Source organism: Cyclopterus lumpus, chromosome 9 (assembly GCF_009769545.1).
Source record: "Cyclopterus lumpus isolate fCycLum1 chromosome 9, fCycLum1.pri, whole genome shotgun sequence".
In the NCBI taxonomy this organism is placed as follows: Eukaryota; Metazoa; Chordata; class Actinopteri; order Perciformes; family Cyclopteridae; genus Cyclopterus; species Cyclopterus lumpus.
Genome location: NC_046974.1, coordinates 19,501,737 through 19,518,850, shown reverse-complemented (window position 1 = coordinate 19,518,850; position 17,114 = coordinate 19,501,737). Strand labels below are relative to the sequence as shown.

The 17,114-nt window shown below is 43.7% G+C and overlaps 2 protein-coding genes and 1 long non-coding RNA gene across 5 annotated transcripts; 1 reads left to right on the top strand and 2 right to left on the bottom strand.

The window, feature by feature from the left end:
- Positions 1-410: 410 nt before the first annotated feature.
- selenop (selenoprotein P) lies at positions 411-4,044 on the bottom strand. Of its 2 annotated transcripts, none has more exons than XM_034542309.1 (5): positions 3,665-4,044; positions 3,069-3,293; positions 2,470-2,682; positions 2,258-2,375; positions 411-2,136 (listed from the first exon to the last, which is right to left on the bottom strand). In XM_034542309.1, the coding sequence occupies exons 2-5, from the start codon at positions 3,269-3,271 to the stop codon at positions 1,498-1,500; spliced, it is 1,173 nt and encodes a 390-aa protein (XP_034398200.1). In that variant the 5' UTR covers positions 3,272-3,293; positions 3,665-4,044; the 3' UTR covers positions 411-1,497. The 2 variants fall into 2 exon arrangements, with proteins under 2 accessions (XP_034398200.1, XP_034398201.1); XM_034542310.1 differs by having other exon boundaries at positions 1,522-2,136; positions 3,665-3,745.
- A 1,991-nt stretch (positions 4,045-6,035) lies between these two features.
- znf131 (zinc finger protein 131) lies at positions 6,036-11,386 on the top strand. Of its 2 annotated transcripts, none has more exons than XM_034541632.1 (9): positions 6,036-6,179; positions 7,476-7,629; positions 7,724-7,825; positions 7,952-8,096; positions 8,267-8,375; positions 8,491-8,685; positions 8,799-9,174; positions 9,297-9,427; positions 10,059-11,386. In XM_034541632.1, exons 2-9 carry the CDS (start codon positions 7,491-7,493, stop codon positions 10,575-10,577), a joined length of 1,716 nt encoding a protein of 571 aa, XP_034397523.1. In that variant the 5' UTR covers positions 6,036-6,179; positions 7,476-7,490; the 3' UTR covers positions 10,578-11,386. The 2 variants fall into 2 exon arrangements, with proteins under 2 accessions (XP_034397523.1, XP_034397522.1); XM_034541631.1 differs by lacking the exon at positions 6,036-6,179 and adding an exon at positions 6,279-6,412.
- On the bottom strand, positions 8,017-12,230 carry LOC117736349. Its single transcript, XR_004609963.1, has 3 exons — positions 11,741-12,230; positions 8,237-10,569; positions 8,017-8,143 (listed from the first exon to the last, which is right to left on the bottom strand). It is a non-coding gene; the product is annotated as an uncharacterized LOC117736349 (long non-coding RNA).
- Positions 12,231-17,114: the final 4,884 nt, after the last annotated feature.

Genomic DNA, 17,114 nt, shown 5'->3' with positions numbered 1-17,114 from the left:
TGTTATTTTTGAATATGCAAATAATGCTTTATCTTATTTAATATGTGCTAATTCGCATACATTGCTGGACACTGGATGACGGCTGGTATATATATTTACAGCTTTTTACAGAGGCAATTTTGGATGTCACTTTGTATCAATCCATAAATAAGAATATAATGTCAACAGCCATAAATGTTTTTAGGATATAAAATGTTCTATTAAGCATTTTCTAGTGCTGTCTTTTGGGGAATTTAGAATGATTACGCTAACAAAAATAGACACAGTAGCAAAATGAACGCCTTCATGTTTATTTTGGTTACTTTCTTTCGACTAGTCTGAAGGACAATGAGGCCAAATAACCCCAAACCTCAAAAGTGACGATAAATGGCCTGTTGTGTAACAAGTACACACACTCACAAACTCAAAAGGTAACTCAACCATCTTTATTCAACTCTCAGTATCCATGTTTGACAGCCTCAACACAATACAGTTCTCTGTGCAAGCATCCGGTTTTCAGGGTGACGTTTAATCTTCCCGCTGAAACCATCATTGAGTACAGAGTGTATTCCAACATCGCTTCACTCTCATTTTCTCTCTGCCATTTTCCAAACAATAGAGTCTTGTATTTTTTTTCTTTTGTCCCTTGAAAAGGAATGCTCAGCACTCTGCATATTAAATGTGCATGTTCGTGGATAAAGATACGCCTGATACATGTTTAAGCGTGCAGGCTTTAAGAACAAAACAAAGAATAAAGTAATTCATGGCAATTATATGTGCTCAAGAACAATGATCAATAGCGTGCGCTACACACACACACAGTGGTATAAACTTTTTATATGTTGTGAGGATTCTTTTTTTCCCCACTAACGGACCAGTGCTTTTTAGGTTTCACTAACAAAAAATGTTGGCATTGACTGCAACCTTCTTCAATAAATTCACACAATCTGATTTTATTTGGATCTCTTTTTGCAGATTCTCTACGTTGTTCTTTTTTCTTCTTCTATTTCCTCACATAATCTCCAATACTTCCCTTTCAAATGTTTAACGTGTTTCTCGTGTTCCTGAACTACCCTCTCCTCTCTCTCCTGCCTGACTTCATACAGACGCCACTAGAGCTTAGTTTCTGCACCTGGCTTCATAAAGGATGGAGAGAGCCAAATGGAGGAGGGCCATTTGGGAACATGACAATCACATGCACTCCTGAGAAAGGATGAGGGCATCCCGCTGACACACACATGGAAGACAGGTGAAACACGGCATATCATCTTTAAGGCACAATCCAATTATTTGCCTATCTTTGTCGTCGAATGAGTTAACAAGCTGCCAAATCGTTGGCATTATTGAATCTTTATCGGTGTGAGGTTGGACTCGTGTTCATCTATCCCACATGCATGCTGTCAGGGGTTGCCCCGCCCTTTCCCAGAGTAATACTAGTTGGCATAAAAGAGCACTTGGCCCCGGTGTTTCTGGAAGGTCTTAATACGAGTCAGCTTACAGCTGACTATGATCTCATCTTCAGCTCACACCGGCGGGTCAGGCTCATCGGGCTGGCTGAGGTCGCGGCTGTCAGTCAGCGGGGGGCGAGCGTCACTGTCAGGTCTCCCTGACAGTGCCCGTCAGTTTGTGTCACTGTCAGGAGGCGGGCAGCGCCTCGTCACAGCGTCACAGACCGAGCGGCTGCTCGCTCCCCACCTCGGCAAACAGTCTGCGTCAGTGTCAGCATCAGCTGGCCTGAGGAGAGGCGTCGCTGTCAGAGCCTGCTGTCCACTGTCAGCTGTGCTTTGACTTTCACTTGGACATCTCTTGTGCTCAAGGCCTCATATTGGCCCTGGGGGCATCCTGTTGCATCTGGTGTATGTACACCGCCTCCTGCATCTGGCCTAATTCGTAATTGTGTTGCATATGAGCTATCCTACCATCTCGCTCGTGCCCCTGGTGTCTTACACCTTGCTGGCCAGCACCATCGTGGTCTTGACCATGGTGACGACCATGAGGGTGAACGCCATGGTTGTCCCCATGGTGGCCATGACCGTGGTGATGTTGGTGATGTTGGTGATGGCGACCGCGCCCGGCGTCTTCTTCCGCAGCCAGGGGAGTGTCTGCTTCAGGCTTTGTGTCTGCTTTTGGTGTGCACTCCTCTAGTGTCTCAACGCTCTGCGGGAGAACAAAAATGTAAGTGTGTGAGCTTGTTTTGGCTTGAAACATATTATCTGAGGACTAAGTGCTCGTTTCAATGAATGCAATGTATATTCTCGCAGTTATGTGTGGCCTGTACCTCGTGCGCGCATTGCCCACATGTGCGACTGCAGTAGGCCTCTTTGATCGCGCCCTCGACATGGCCTTGACCGATGATGGAGTAGGGAAGAGAGATTTGGTGGGTGAGACGGCCACACCTGATGGCAAAGGGGCAGAAAAACATAGTGAGGAACAGAAGGAGAATGATGAAAGCAGTTGCTCTTGATTTTGATCAAATTACGGGCAACAAACCTGTCATAAACGAGAAAGTCGTCCTTCTCTCCGCTCAGTGCCTGCCAGACATCAGGCTGCTGGTCGCTCTGGTTGTAGAGCGTGATGTTCACAGACAGTCTCTGTGCCAGCATGGCGTGCAGCCGCTGTGCTTGCTCCCTCTGCTGGTTGACGACCATGTAGGCCACGTCCTTCAGACCCTGATTCTCCAGCTTCTGGCGCAGGCCGTCCATTCTTCTCAGATGAGGGGAAAACAAGAGTTTAAACCGCAGTTGCTGAACAACAACGCTGCTAATGAGGCTTTTCTGCTTAGTTTGCTTCACAGGCGAGCATGAACTTCTTTGATGGGGGACTTTGTTGCATAAGAATGACATGTTTGAGCCTGCCACACCTTGCTGCCAACTTGGCAAACCTTGCAGAATGGCCCCTTAACATTTAACTGGCGCTGCTAAATGTCTAATGCCATTACTGCAACACTTTCTGACTAAGAAAGTCAGTGTGAATGTCATGCTTTCCCACCGATTTAGGGCTCCTGTGGTGATGGGACGCAAAGTCACATTTGTTCTTAAAAAAAAGACACAAGTGCAATACAAGAGTCGAGGGCGAACGCTGGCACACACCTGGAAGCCTGCACCAAGCAGAACAATCAGCTGGCCTGTAAAAGGACCACCACCGTCACCCGGCCCATCGTGCCTTTCATCGGCTCCACATCCCCTATCTTCCAGGACGGAGGCGGCTGACACCGAGGCCCACCCCCATCACTCTCCGCACCGCCCCCGTGGAGCAGGCAGAGAGTGATGAGCAGACTGAGGCACGCCCACATCCCCGTGGAGCACTGCCCAGATCTGCCGAGCACACAGAGACAGAGAGAGAGAGAGGGAGAGGGAGAGGAAGAGGGAGAGGGGGCCCGGGGGGGAGTTGGGAAGTGGTGAGAGAGTAGAGGATTGTACAAAAGGTCAGGGCAGGGTTACAACTTCAACATCCTACAAAATCCTTCTAAAACTGATTGTACATAGCTATGATAGACTCTCCAACTTGAGCGGAGCAGTTTATTTGAGGTTCTGATACACAGTAAACACAAAGACACAGCACATAGTTGAACAGCAAGCCTGCTTGAGTGACGAGAGCATACAGTTTTAAATTTCCTGAAATACACGTCGCTTTCCGGGTGTTTACTGCATTTTATGCAACTCGATGAAATGCAAAGAATTCTTACCCTTTGGTATAAAAGTTTCCTTCCCTCCGCTCAGCTCGCGTTGCTGCCGCTCCTTGAACAAAAACAAGTCTCTTCCTCCACTGCGCCCCCCTTTTATACTGTGCCTGTTGTTTTTCTATCTGGAGGTAGGACAAAGTTCAGCCCCAGCTGTGTGCTGATGCATACACTTTTCTCGAGAAAAAATAAGTCTTATGATTCTTGCATGAAACCCCCTTGTTGACAGGATTCAAACCAGCATTTTTTTAAGAGAACATGTTTCGTAGAAACCGGCCTCTTGGATAAATTCCTTCAGGAGAAGGAGAAACAGTTGCCTCTTTATCGGTCATATGTCAGGCCTCTGGGATAGTAAATGCCTCTGCCTTGCAAATCAAATTGAATGTGTTTACATTGTGCCAGGTACATGATAGAGGTGTATTATGAGTCCCAGAGAACGTAGAAGACCATTGTGCAATTCTGTTTTTCACTTTCAACGCAGAGAGGGGAAGTGAAAAAGGGTGGGACTCTGGTCAGCATGTTTTTGCAGGGTCCACACAACAAGAAAATTATCTCAAGTGACATGATCTCAGGATGAAGTATCCTGCACATTTGAATTCTTCTTAAAACTTGTGTATCTGATTTAGGTGAGGGAGCAATTATTGCATAAGCAAAACGTCAAAGTCCAACCAGGCAGGTGAGAGTGTCTGTCTGCAGAGCCGATATAGGTCGAGCAGTTTGTGAACTGTTATAAGATTAACTAGGCCAGCAAATGTCAGTGGCATTGTGGTTGAAACAAGAATAAAATGTGTGTGAACGTATCTGAGACTATGGCGAGCAGTACATGCAAAGGGTGCAATAAAAGTAACAATAGCCCCGCAGTAAGTTTCTGCTATGTATTTGCAGCTCATAGTTGTAACTGGGTTAGAGAAGTGTTTTGTTTTTCTCCATGGTGATTTTGAGGATGTGTTTTGCAGCGTCGTTGGGTTGTGTCATAGGCGTATATATCTCTGCAAGATTCACCACTCAAGGTTCTCGCAGTCCAATATTTGAGATAAGACAAGGTGTGCCGTTTTAGGAGTTTCTGCCCGGAACACGGAGCCACAAGCTGTAGCAGGGTTAGTGGACCTGCACGTGTCAACCTCTCTGAATGTTTGCTGCAGACATGTAAGGGAGGTGCACAGCAGTGTAGAGTCAAATTTGCATGGACACATACAAACAGAGTAGAACCGAACCAAACATGGAGGCTGTGGTGCAGCCGAACATGCATCCGTTTTCAGAGTAAAGTTGAATATCAGTTGTATATAAACACCACTTGATCAGTGAAGCAAGATGGGACGGTTGTGGTGTGGTGTAGAGTCAGCTGACGCAACAGAACATGGCATTTGAACTGCCAGGACTGGCTTTCTGTGGCACCGTGTTACTCATTTACAGTGTCTGGCACTGAGACATATGTTGACATTATGCTCTTTATCAAAGTACACTGACCTGCAGCGAAGAATGCAGATCAGGGCATTTCAAGAGATCTGACTCGATTATATGAATCCATAATAAACTATAAGGACTAAGATCATAATCTTATAGCGTAAAACATCCTCAGAGATACTTCACGCTTTGGTGCATGTGAATTGTAGGTTGTAACACATGTAAGACAGTATTTTCACTTCTTTATAATTCAGAACATCGTAATAATAGCTGTCGTGCTTTTTCGGCCATGCATTGCGACATCCTGTGTAAGATTCTTTTCCCCTCCCTCTTTTTCTCAACATGTAATTTGTTTTACTGTGACTATTTTATTTGTATATACCATATATACTTTTTTTGTGTATATTTATTTGACTATATACTATCATTTGTTCGGCTTAGTTATGCCTTATCTTATCTCTACAGACAGATAAGGGATGAATACTGAGATTTAGTTTGTTTGTATATTCACATATTTCCTGGTGATGATAAGCGAATGGCTTGCAAAAGCTGCAGTGTTATGACATCTGACCTGGTCTATAGCTTTCTGCCGCCGAATGAGAACTTACTTTAAGTATTTTGCTATTTATACGATGCCTCCTCTATATTTCAATGCAGGTCTTTTTCTTGTATCTTGTAATCTAATAGTCTGTTTTTTCTCCCTTTAATAACAGTGACAGTACGCCTACACTGCATTACACATTACTTGAAGTTATTGTAACTTTCTGGATTAACAAGGCCTGGCACATTATGCTGTGTTTATTGTTTATTATATATTTTGTTATTTTGATCGGTAGTCTGCGTTAAATCTGAATACGCTATTATCCGTTTTGGTAGTTATATTCTTGCTTTTTCATTGATCAGAGGAACAGAACACCGGATGAAGACAGTCGTCACTCGCCGCTGTCACTAAGCAACGCTCCTCAGCGTCCTTGACTTCGCAAGTGTTTCTGGGAAGCCGAGGCCCGAGGGCCGAACGACCGCCCTTTTTGTAGCACCGAAAGAAGAACAGCGCTACATGCGTCGAGGGAAATATTATCGTAAAGCAACTTTCTGAAGCAACTCAACCAAACTTGAGGTATGTATAGAGATGGTTTGTGGCGTGTATTTTGACCCACAGCAGTGATTATTAGGAAATATGTCTGGGAAAAGTGTATTTTAATGCGCGGTTTGATGACGTAATGTTGATTGTCAAACGCGAAATGGCGAGCGTGCTAGGAGGCCCGTTACCTTCGACACTGTGGGGTTGCACCGTGTTTATTTCCTTCATGTTGCATTATCGAAACGATTACATTGGTGCATCTAGTCACGGTGAGTTTGGCGTAGGTTACATGTGTGTCTGGGGGATGTGAAATGGCTTGTTTTGTAGTTCTTTCGGGGGCCGGGTTGCATGTTGTGCTAGTTAAGCTAACGTCGAGATGAACTAACGCTAGATAGCAAAGGTGGTAACGTGAGCTAGACGAACAAACGTGTGGGGTCATTCGTTGAGTTACGTGCTGGTCTCCTCACGTGCCACGCCAGGGTCCGTTATTAAAAAGAATAGTACACTTTTATTTTATGTTTAGTTTTATTTAGTTTTTGGCAAGAGCAACTCGTATCTCAGATAAGTTCACTTCCTCCAACCCAGACAGACTCAGTTGAATTAGAGTCTCTCTTCGTTGTTTATATACAGGGCTGCTAATTGTGCTCTAAAACTGCAAACTCATTGTGACTTAAAAAATGATAATAAATCAAATACATTCACTTTTTGACATATTTATCACATTGAAAGCTATGATGGTACTATTGTGTGTCAGCTCCCCCGCCATGTATGCAATAACATGCAGAGGTTACACACATAAATCTTGTGTCAGGTCACACTCACTGAGGTCACAGACTTTGCATTGGCTGACATCACTGATGCCATGACACAGATGCATCTGTTACCTGGACTTCTTTTTTTTTTTTATCCAAGTGAGTCTGATCAGGGAAAGTATCTCCGAGGGGAGATGTGGATGGGACTCTATGGCCATATGTAAATAGCAGTCAAGATATGCAGTCATGAACAGACAGCCCAAAATAATTAGTTCATTAGATCTTTTGTTTTGTTTACCATCACCAAATGATTACAGGTGTGAACAAGTTTTTGAATTTTTTTTTAAAGAAGGCGTGTTATCTTTTTGGCTGTTTTGAGTAAGTGAGTATTCTCTACACTATTTCACGCCTCTCCTCACAATGCATCAAAACAAGGGATACAACTGTTTCCAGGAGTCTAAGTCAATCAAAGTGACGTGTGTGTGTGTGGTTGGTTGGTTGGTTGGTTCAGTTGATAGATGTGTTAGTTTTCTGAAAGAATATTAAGTCACGTATGTCCATCTTCCTCCGTTCTGTGCAGAGAAGGAGAAGCTCAATGATGGCGGCTGAAGTGGACGTGGCGGTAGAGCTGGAGCAAAGCGATGAGTACCCGGCACATTACAAAGTCATGATGGACAAACTTAATGAGCAACGGCAGCTGGATCAGTTCACAGACATCACCTTGATTGTGGATGGTAAGTAGGGGTGTATTAAAGGTCATTTTTATGATGTCTTGGGGAAATACCGAAACAATGCTTCTTATGTCCACGTCTCCTATCTCTCTTGCAGGACACCAGTTCAGAGCCCATAAAGCGGTATTGGCAGCATGCAGCCAGTTCTTCCACAAGTTCTTCCAAGATTTCACGCAGGAGCCGCTAGTGGAGATAGAAGGTATATAACGTAAAGCTCCACACTTCTCCAGCAGAGAATGTTGCAGCCGCAGAAATATTTTCTTGTGTTCATTACTATGTTGCGTCGAGCAGCTTTTGCTCACCAATGCCGCTCTGTTACACACAGGAGTGAGCAACACAGCCTTTAGCCAGCTGATGGAGTTCACGTACACAGCGACGCTAGTTGTCGTCGGAGAAGAAGAGGCCTATGATGTCTGGAAGGCTGCGGAATACCTCCAGATGCAGGAAGCCATCAAAGCGCTCAACGTAAAGTGAGTCTCGATTCACTCGTCACGTCACCCACCGCTGCAGATGATCACTATCAGAATATAAATGATGTAATTTCCAAATTCAGCGGCAAACTTTTTATTATGAGCTTTAATGGAATTTGTCTGGGTATGAACGTTGTTACCTCTCACCAACAGCTTGTCTTCTCTTGTAGGATAAATGAGAATCCCTCGCTGACGGCCAAGGGCAAAGGTAAAAAGAGGAAGATTGCGGAGACTTCTAATGTGATTACAGAAACCCTACCTTCAGTGGAAGGGGAACAGGTCAGTACGTTCATGGTGGTCACACTCAAAGACATACATCGCTAAAATCAAACCAATATATGACGTGCAAACATTTCACATTTTGTCAGGACTGAACATTTTCCATGTGCTCCAGGTGGAAATTGAGGTGATTGGGGAAGGAGGGGCCATCGAGCTGGAGGAGACCGGACTGGAGGAGGTGGTTGATGCAGCAAAGAATGCTCAGGCGGCGTCCGACGACTCTGCTTTGGCTCTTCTGGCGGACATAACCAGCAAGTATCAGCAAGGGGAACCTATGCCTCAGGTCTTAAAGAAAGAAGAACTAGAAGAGGTACACTGACTTGTATGCTCTAATGGTCTATTAATTGGCAAACTATGTCTACACAGTGAGACTTCTCAATATGAAAGGCTTAACCCTGGTCACCCCGTGTTTGCACTTGACAGGAGATGGTGTACCAGGAGGAAACGGTGACGGCCTCAAAGGTGCTGGAGAATGTCGAGGTCGTGGAGGTCCAGATTTCCCAAGTGGACAACATGTTCCGCTGCAACAAGTGCGATCGCAGCTTCAAGCTGTACTACCACCTCAAACAGCACTTGAAAACCCACCTGGGTTCGATGGAAAAACCACACGTGTGCGACCACTGCGGGAAAGCCTACACGAGGGAGGGCGCCTTGAAGCAGCACATCGGCACGTTTCATTTTGATGCGGAAGAGCTGTCTCAGAACCAGAAACCCCAGAAGAGGGTGCATGTCTGTGAATACTGTAAAAAGCACTTTGACCACTTCGGCCACTTTAAGGAGCACTTACGGAAGCACACTGGTGAGAATGGGAGGCGAAAAGAACGCTGGCTGTGTTCAGTGGAGTTTTTCATCATTATGTATCATTTACTTGTTGTTACTCATCTAGTATTGAAATGCACGCATTTATATGTCTATCTGTAGGTGAAAAACCTTATGAGTGTCCAGATTGCCACGAGCGTTTCGCAAGGAACAGCACACTGAAGTGCCATATGGCGGCCTGTCAGAATGGGGCTGGAGCCAAGAAAGGACGCAAGAAACTCTACGAATGCCAGGTACAGCTTGTCCAGGATCCAGGCCAGTGCAGTGTCCACCGTAGAAAACATATTTTATTACAGTGATGAAAAGCAGTTCAGATTTTGTGACGCAATAAATGATTTGTCAACAGCGAACTTACATTTAGCACACTACATTTGGGGGAATGGAGTTTTTAGCGTGTGTAACAAATTGTCATAATTCGCTGAAAGGGATGTATGTTGGGGACAACTCTTATCACAGGGTCTCTACAAGTAAAAATGTATGGCGGTCGTAAACATTCTTTTGACGGTTGTGTGTGGAATATTATTATCAGCCAATTTCAGGTAGTCAACGTGATCCACGTAAGGCCAGATGTGCTTCACAGGTGAATGGTGTATTTCTGTATTCAAAAAGGTCTAGTTTCCATTAAGTTGAGTAGAGCAGCAAGGATTCTATTAATTGATAGATTGAATATTGATATTAATTCATAAGAAAATGCTGAAGACATGTTCTATGCAAACATTTCAAGAAATTGATGGTTCACTCCAAATTGAAATAATATGTTGCTTTTCTTGTAGTAAATGGAAAAGGTTTGGTTTTGGGCTCCAGGCCTGTGGTGGGGTTTTGCTCAAGTTTTAACATTGGCCCCACTATGTTCTCCTCCATCAGGTCTGCAGCAGTGTATTCAACAGCTGGGACCAATTCAAAGACCATCTCGTGAGCCACACGGGCGACAAGCCCAACCACTGCACCATGTGTGATATGTGGTTCACCCACCCAAAAGACCTAAAGGCCCACCTCAAACACATCCATTCCATTGAGGACAATTCGGCGGAAGAGCTGGTCCTCAGTGACTCTGCCTCCGCCATCGCAATAGAGGGAGCCGAGACGGTTCTGCTGGACGACGGCATCCAAGTGGAGCATGTCACGGTCGAGCCAGTGGACGTGATGGAGATGGAGGAGGAGACGACAATGACGACGGTCTTGGTGGAGGACGGAGGGGTGGCGGAGATGTGCGAGGAGGACGTGGAGAGACTTAAGCGGGCCGGGGTACAGATCCAGGTGGTGCACGTGACCACAACAGAAGTGGACGGGCATCAGGTGGTGAACTCTCAGGTGGAGGTGAAGATGGAGATGGAGGGTGAAGTGGTGAGCGTCGAGGAGGCGGAGCAAGCGGTTTCTGTATGAGAATGCGGAAAAAAGAAGACTGTCATATAGGACCTGCAGGACGCTCTTACAGCCCTGAGCGGCTGCTTTGTCCTGGTTACAAGTTATTTTTTTACATAAATAAACACTGCATGTGCGATACAGCATGTCCCCTCAACATGTCCTGCTGTCTGCCGTCACATCGAAGACTCCACCTCCAACATCTCTCACTCCCTTAATCTATGGGAAGAGCTACTGCTCCTGTATTTATTTTAAAGCCGTTTGCATCATATCACATTTTCCATGACTCTTCAGTGCTTCAATCAATTTGTATCAGTTTTTTTTTGTCTCTCTCTGTGTCTTTATTTTACATCCAAATGAATTATGTCACTTGCCAAGACAATTTGACAATGAATAAAAGGTTCTTGTTGCTACATTTGTTTGGTGCAGAACTTCCCTCAGTGCTAATGCTACAGCTTTTTTTCAGATTGACTTTTGGTGTTTACCAAAAGGAATGTAGGAATCACGTGGAATTGGTTTCAAGAGTGGGCCACTAGTCATGCATCCTGAGTCGATAGTCTTTAAAAAATCAACTCCGATTGAGACTTAGTCTATCTTCGGAATCTGTTTTTTATTTGTTCCTTTCCTGAAACGTGTAAATGGAGAACCGCTCTGCCTTTGTCACTTCACAAGGTGACTGCTTCAGTGCCAATGTTGTCGTCTCAACTTGTTTCCAAAGCCCCCAGGCGGAGAACAAAAATCTATGTAGTTTTGAGAAAGTTGGTCTAATGCATGTTGGAAGCTTGTTTTGTTTTGTTTAAAATACATTAATAAAATACCCTGAACTATCAGTTGTAGAGTGGAAGATGTTTTGCCACTCACCCATGAGGCTTCATCTGCTGTACTGATTGATGAGGAATCCCAGGGGTTAAAATGTCCAAATCACATCAAATACTCTGCAATAACTGCAGTATTTGCAGCTTGTGTTTATAATCTCAAGCCTGTGATTTTCAAGAATCCGTACGTCAGATATTTACACTATGATCCGACTTTTATTGTGTTGAAAGTGGACGCTCCTTTTTTACCTTGAAGCTATAGTCTGACTTCTACTACACTGTCTCATTTGATTTACGATAGCTAGCGAACGTTAGCCTACCATGCACCACGTACACCTACATTAGAAGGTCAGAAACATGTCTCCCTACCCCGCCAGAGATATTATCCAATCCGTTGTTGGTCTTCGTCACCACTGTCGTTTGTTGCGGGAGTAGCAGGTGCATCCATCATGAAAACAGTCATCTACTCATAGTAGCCGCTCGCTAGCTATGTTAGCATCCCGGGCATCACTGGGAATAAAAGAGCACTAGCGCAATAACGTGATTAACCAATGATGTAACTTAAACTCGGACCACTGATTCAACCTGCTGGCTTGGAGTCTGTTCCACCACAGTCCCCGACGTTGGTCTCACGATTAATTTTTTTCTAAAGATAGATTTGATTTTGTAGCGAGTAACGAAGGTTTCAGGGGAAATGTAAAAGTATCAGTTTTCTTTGCAAAATGTAGTGAAGAAAAATAAATATAAATAGTAAAGTACAGATATCCACAAAAAAACGACTTAAGTACAGTAACGAGGAAACATCAGCAGAAACAACTCCATTCCACTGATCACGTGTACCCCAGCGGCCACGTAGATACTTCCGGGTCATTTCACTCAGTTAGGGACTTTCCCAACCAAAAATACCAATTTCGAACGCTTTCCGTGTCACGTGAGTAAGTGCCTTTGATGCGTGAATATACGTCATTGAATTCGATTACATATTCAAAGGAAGACTTCATCGACGTCACAGGAAACCCATGCACCTTTAGAATAAGAGGGGGAAAAAAGCTAACACCATTTTTTAAACTTACCATATTTTGATTTATTCTATAATGTTGCGATTTATAAAAAACGTTGTTGGTGCTGTGCTTGGTTCTAAGAATCACTACCAAAAACAGGAGAATGCTGATCCTGGATTGGAACCCCCTTCCAGTAAAAGAAATGAGCCTTTTTATCATGGATTGGAAACCCCTTCCAGAAAAAGAAAGGAGCCTTTTTATCCTGGATTGGAAACCCCTTCCAGAAAAAGAAAGGAGCCTTTTTATCCTGGATTGGAAACCCCTTCCAGTAAAAGAAAGGAGCCTTTTTATCCTGGATTGGAAACCCCTTCCAGTAAAAGAAAGGAGCCTTTTTATTCTGGATTGGAAACCCCTTCCAGAAAAAGAAAGGAGCCTTTTGATCCTGGATTGGAAACCCCTTCCAGTAAAAGAAAAAATGCTGGTGACTGTGGATTGGACCAGTTTACATTGACACCACAGAAGAAATGTCAGAAAGAACTCTGCCTAGAAAAACAAATTCTTGCTCTCCGCAAGGAGAAAGAGGACATTTCTCTAAAACTCTCCGAGATGCAGAGTCACAAGAATAAGGACCACTGGAAGGCAATGTATATTGCTTTGGAATACAAGTTCACCAAAGCCATGAGCGATAAATGCCAGCAGGTAAACAATATTGAAAAAAATTACCATGAGAAGATCCAGTTAAATGGACACAATTTGGAGAAACTCTCTGAGGAGCACAGAGCAACAGAAAAACAGCTGTTGAGTGCAATAGCGGCCATGCAGGAAAACTTGAGTTCTCAGGATGAAAACTACAAGTCGATGATGGCATACTATCAGTCTGAGATGGACCAGGTCATCCAGTCCCAGGGCCAAAAGCAACGGGAAATCGACCTGCAACATGCAGATTTCCAGTTGGTGGAGAACAACTTGAAGTCCCAGATCGAGAGTCACATTCATCGAAACAATGTACTCCTCCAGACAAATGCAGTTTTGGCCCAACAATTAAGTTTTGTTTTGGCCCCTGTAGTCCCAGCCCCTGTAGTCCCTACCCCTGCAGTGCTTGATAAGGAAGAGGTGATGGATGTAAGTCCAATCAACAACCAAAGCATGACCATTCAACCAGCCCCTAACCCTAAACCCCTAACCCAATACCAACAACCAACCCAATACCAACAACCAACTCAATATCAACAACCAACCCAATACCAACAACCAACTCAATATCAACAACCAACCCAATCCCAACAACCAACCCAATACCAAAGCGTGGAGGAACAACGCGAGCAGGAACGCTTCGATCGAAAGCGTGAGTATCTTCGCGAGCAACGCGCCAAGCAACGCCAGCAAAACCGACGTTAAAACCAGAAATCATATGAATAAGTCATTCCAAAGTGAAAAGCTTTTCGTCATAAATGAAGTGACGCAACAACTTTAATAATTATCTAATGGGTTCTATCTGACACTAGATGTGTCAGATATACTGTGAAAGTATAACAATTCAATTCAGTGTATTTTGTATAGCCCAAAATCACAAATTTGCACATTTAATGAATAGGACAGAAATGTTTGGATAATTAGTAGGCATGGACCACGATCCAGGATTCCACAATTCATGAAACCCATACTAAAAAGAGTATATATCTGCAACCACAAGGTCTATTTGAATAAATATGGTGTTATAATAAAAGGAACACTAATGAGACTTATTCAGATGTGTAAATATCATTATATATATATATTTTACTGGTTAAAATTAAATGAACATTACACACACGTGGTAAAAATGCACGCTTGTACCCAGCCTTTGGAGTCTCAACATTGTCTGCACACATGACATCTATTGCTTCTGTCCATCCGGGGAGAGGGATCCTCCTCTGTTGCTCTCCTGAAGGTGTCTTCCCTTTTTTCCCTGTGAAAGGTTATTTTTGGGGAGTTTTTCCTGATCCGATGTGAGGTCCTGGGACAGGGATGTCGTATGTGTACAGATTGTAAAGCCCTCTGAGGCAAATTTGTAATTTGTGATATTGGGCTATACAAAATGAACTGAATTGAATTCAAAATTAGCATAGACATTTCCAGCACTAAATTCTCTGGTATAGGTCGTTTGGACTTAAGATGTGTAAATATCATTATATATATATATATATTTTACTGGTTAAAATTAAATGAACATTACACACACGTGGTAAAAATGCACGCTTGTACCCAGCCTTTGGAGTCTCAACATTGTCTGCACACATGACATCTATTGCTTCTGTCCATCCGGGGAGAGGGATCCTCCTCTGTTGCTCTCCTGAAGGTGTCTTCCCTTTTTTTCCTGTGAAAGGTTATTTTTGGGGAGTTTTTCCTGATCCGATGTGAGGTCCTGGGACAGGGATGTCGTATGTGTACAGATTGTAAAGCCCTCTGAGGCAAATTTGTAATTTGTGATATTGGGCTATACAAAATGAACTGAATTGAATTCAACATTAGCATAGACATTTCCAGCACTAAATTCTCTGGTATAGGTCGTTTGGACTTAAGATGTGTAAATATCATTATATATATATATTTTACTGGTTAAAATTAAATGAACATTACACACACGTGGTAAAAATGCACGCTTGTACCCAGCCTTTGGAGTCTCAACATTGTCTGCATACATGACATCTATTGCTTCTGTCCATCCGGGGAGAGGGATCCTCCTCTGTTGCTCTCCTGAAGGTGTCTTCCCTTTTTTTCCTGTGAAAGGTTATTTTTGGGGAGTTTTTCCTGATCCGATGTGAGGTCCTGGGACAGGGATGTCGTATGTGTACAGATTGTAAAGCCCTCTGAGGCAAATTTGTAATTTGTGATATTGGGCTATACAAAATAAATTGAATTGAATTCAACATTAGCATAGACATTTCCAGCACTAAATCCTCTCGTATAGATCGTTTGGACTTAAGATGTGTAAATATCATTATATATATATATATTTTACTGGTTAAAATTAAATGAACATTACACACACGTGGTAAAAATGCACGCTTGTACCCAGCCTTTGGAGTCTCAACATTGTCTGCACACATGACATCTATTGCTTCTGTCCATCCGGGGAGAGGGATCCTCCTCTGTTGCTCTCCTGAAGGTTTCTTCCCTTTTTTTCCTGTGAAAGGTTATTTTTGGGGAGTTTTTCCTGATCCGATGTGAGGTCCTGGGACAGGGATGTCGTATGTGTACAGATTGTAAAGCCCTCTGAGGCAAATTTGTAATTTGTGATATTGGGCTATACAAAATAAACTGAATTGAAGTCAACATTAGCATAGACATTTCCAGCACTAAATCCTCTCGTATAGATCGTTTTGACTTAAGATGTGTAAATATCATTATTGTCAAGTTATCCTGGTGTTAATGTTCATTTCAGCTTAGCCCAAACTTGAAAATGGCTTGTACAACCCAATCATTCAAAGGGACAACTCTGTTCCGTTCCAGTGTTTTTATTTTCCTTTCAAGATGGATTTGGTGGTTGAAACAGTAGGAATAGGAACCGGAATAGGTTGATAACCTTAAACACAAAAAGGAGTAGGTTAAATTCTACCTTAAAATGGCTTTAAACAATAATAATTTAACATCATTAAACTATACATTTCTTACCAAACAAAGCAATTGCACAGGCAAATCAAATTCAAATATCAAAAATCAACTGATAATGCAAGCAAACAGTTGCCTAAAACAATATTTAAAATGAACAGAACTCATACCAGTTGCGTCTGTGGTTGAACACTAGCTGCGTTGTGGAGAAGAGCAAAGAAGGCAGCTAGGCTAACACCAAACATCTATACCCATGAGGTGTGCGCTGGTGAATCTTGTCCCTCCAGAAACATGGATTGCATCCTGGGTTCCACTCTGTTTGGGTTCTGCCCCCTTCAGGCCTGGAGTTCCCAGATGCTCCTTGGTTCAGCGTGCTCAAACTTGTTTTGACGCAACACCTCACACTTGACCTCCTGGTTCTTGAACCCAAGGAGGCCACAGCATCTTTGTGTTGGGCAGGTTTGGTTTAAGTTGTCATTTGGTTACATCCGTTCTGCTCTTCAATTGGAAGTAGGACGATGATACGTCGGCCATCCCTGTGAAGGACAGTAGCTGAGATTTTGGTTGCGAGTCCCTTTGTCTTCTGCTTTTGAGCAGACTTCATAGATGGGACGGGGTAACTTGGAAAAGATCTGACGTGCACATCTCTGACGATGCCCTTCTTGTCAGCGTTGACATTGGTCACTCTGGCGAGCCTATATTGACCCCTCAGGGCATTTTGGTCCGCCAGCGAGACAACATCTCCAACTGCCACATTCCTTTGCATTGTGTGCCACTTGCTCCTCACAAATAGGTTGGGCCCAGCTAATTGACTCCATTTCCTCCAGAATAGGTCGACCTCCGTTTGGATAGCGCTCAATCTTTTGTAGGGGTAGCTTTTAAAGTCAAAGCTTCCAGGATCTCCTCTGGGTCCAGTCCGTCCAAGCAGGAGGGAATTTGGGCTGATGTAGTCTATGCAGTCTTCCCGGCTCTGCACCCTGGCATCGATGGGTCTTTCATTGGCAAGATTGGCAGCCATGAACAAGAATGTTTGAAACTCACTCCATGTGAAAACTCCTTCTCCTCCCAGGTTTTCGCAAGGCCCGCTTCACAGCACGAAGAGCTGCTTCCGCAGCTCCATTCCGGTGAGGCGAGTCTGCTGGGTGAATTTC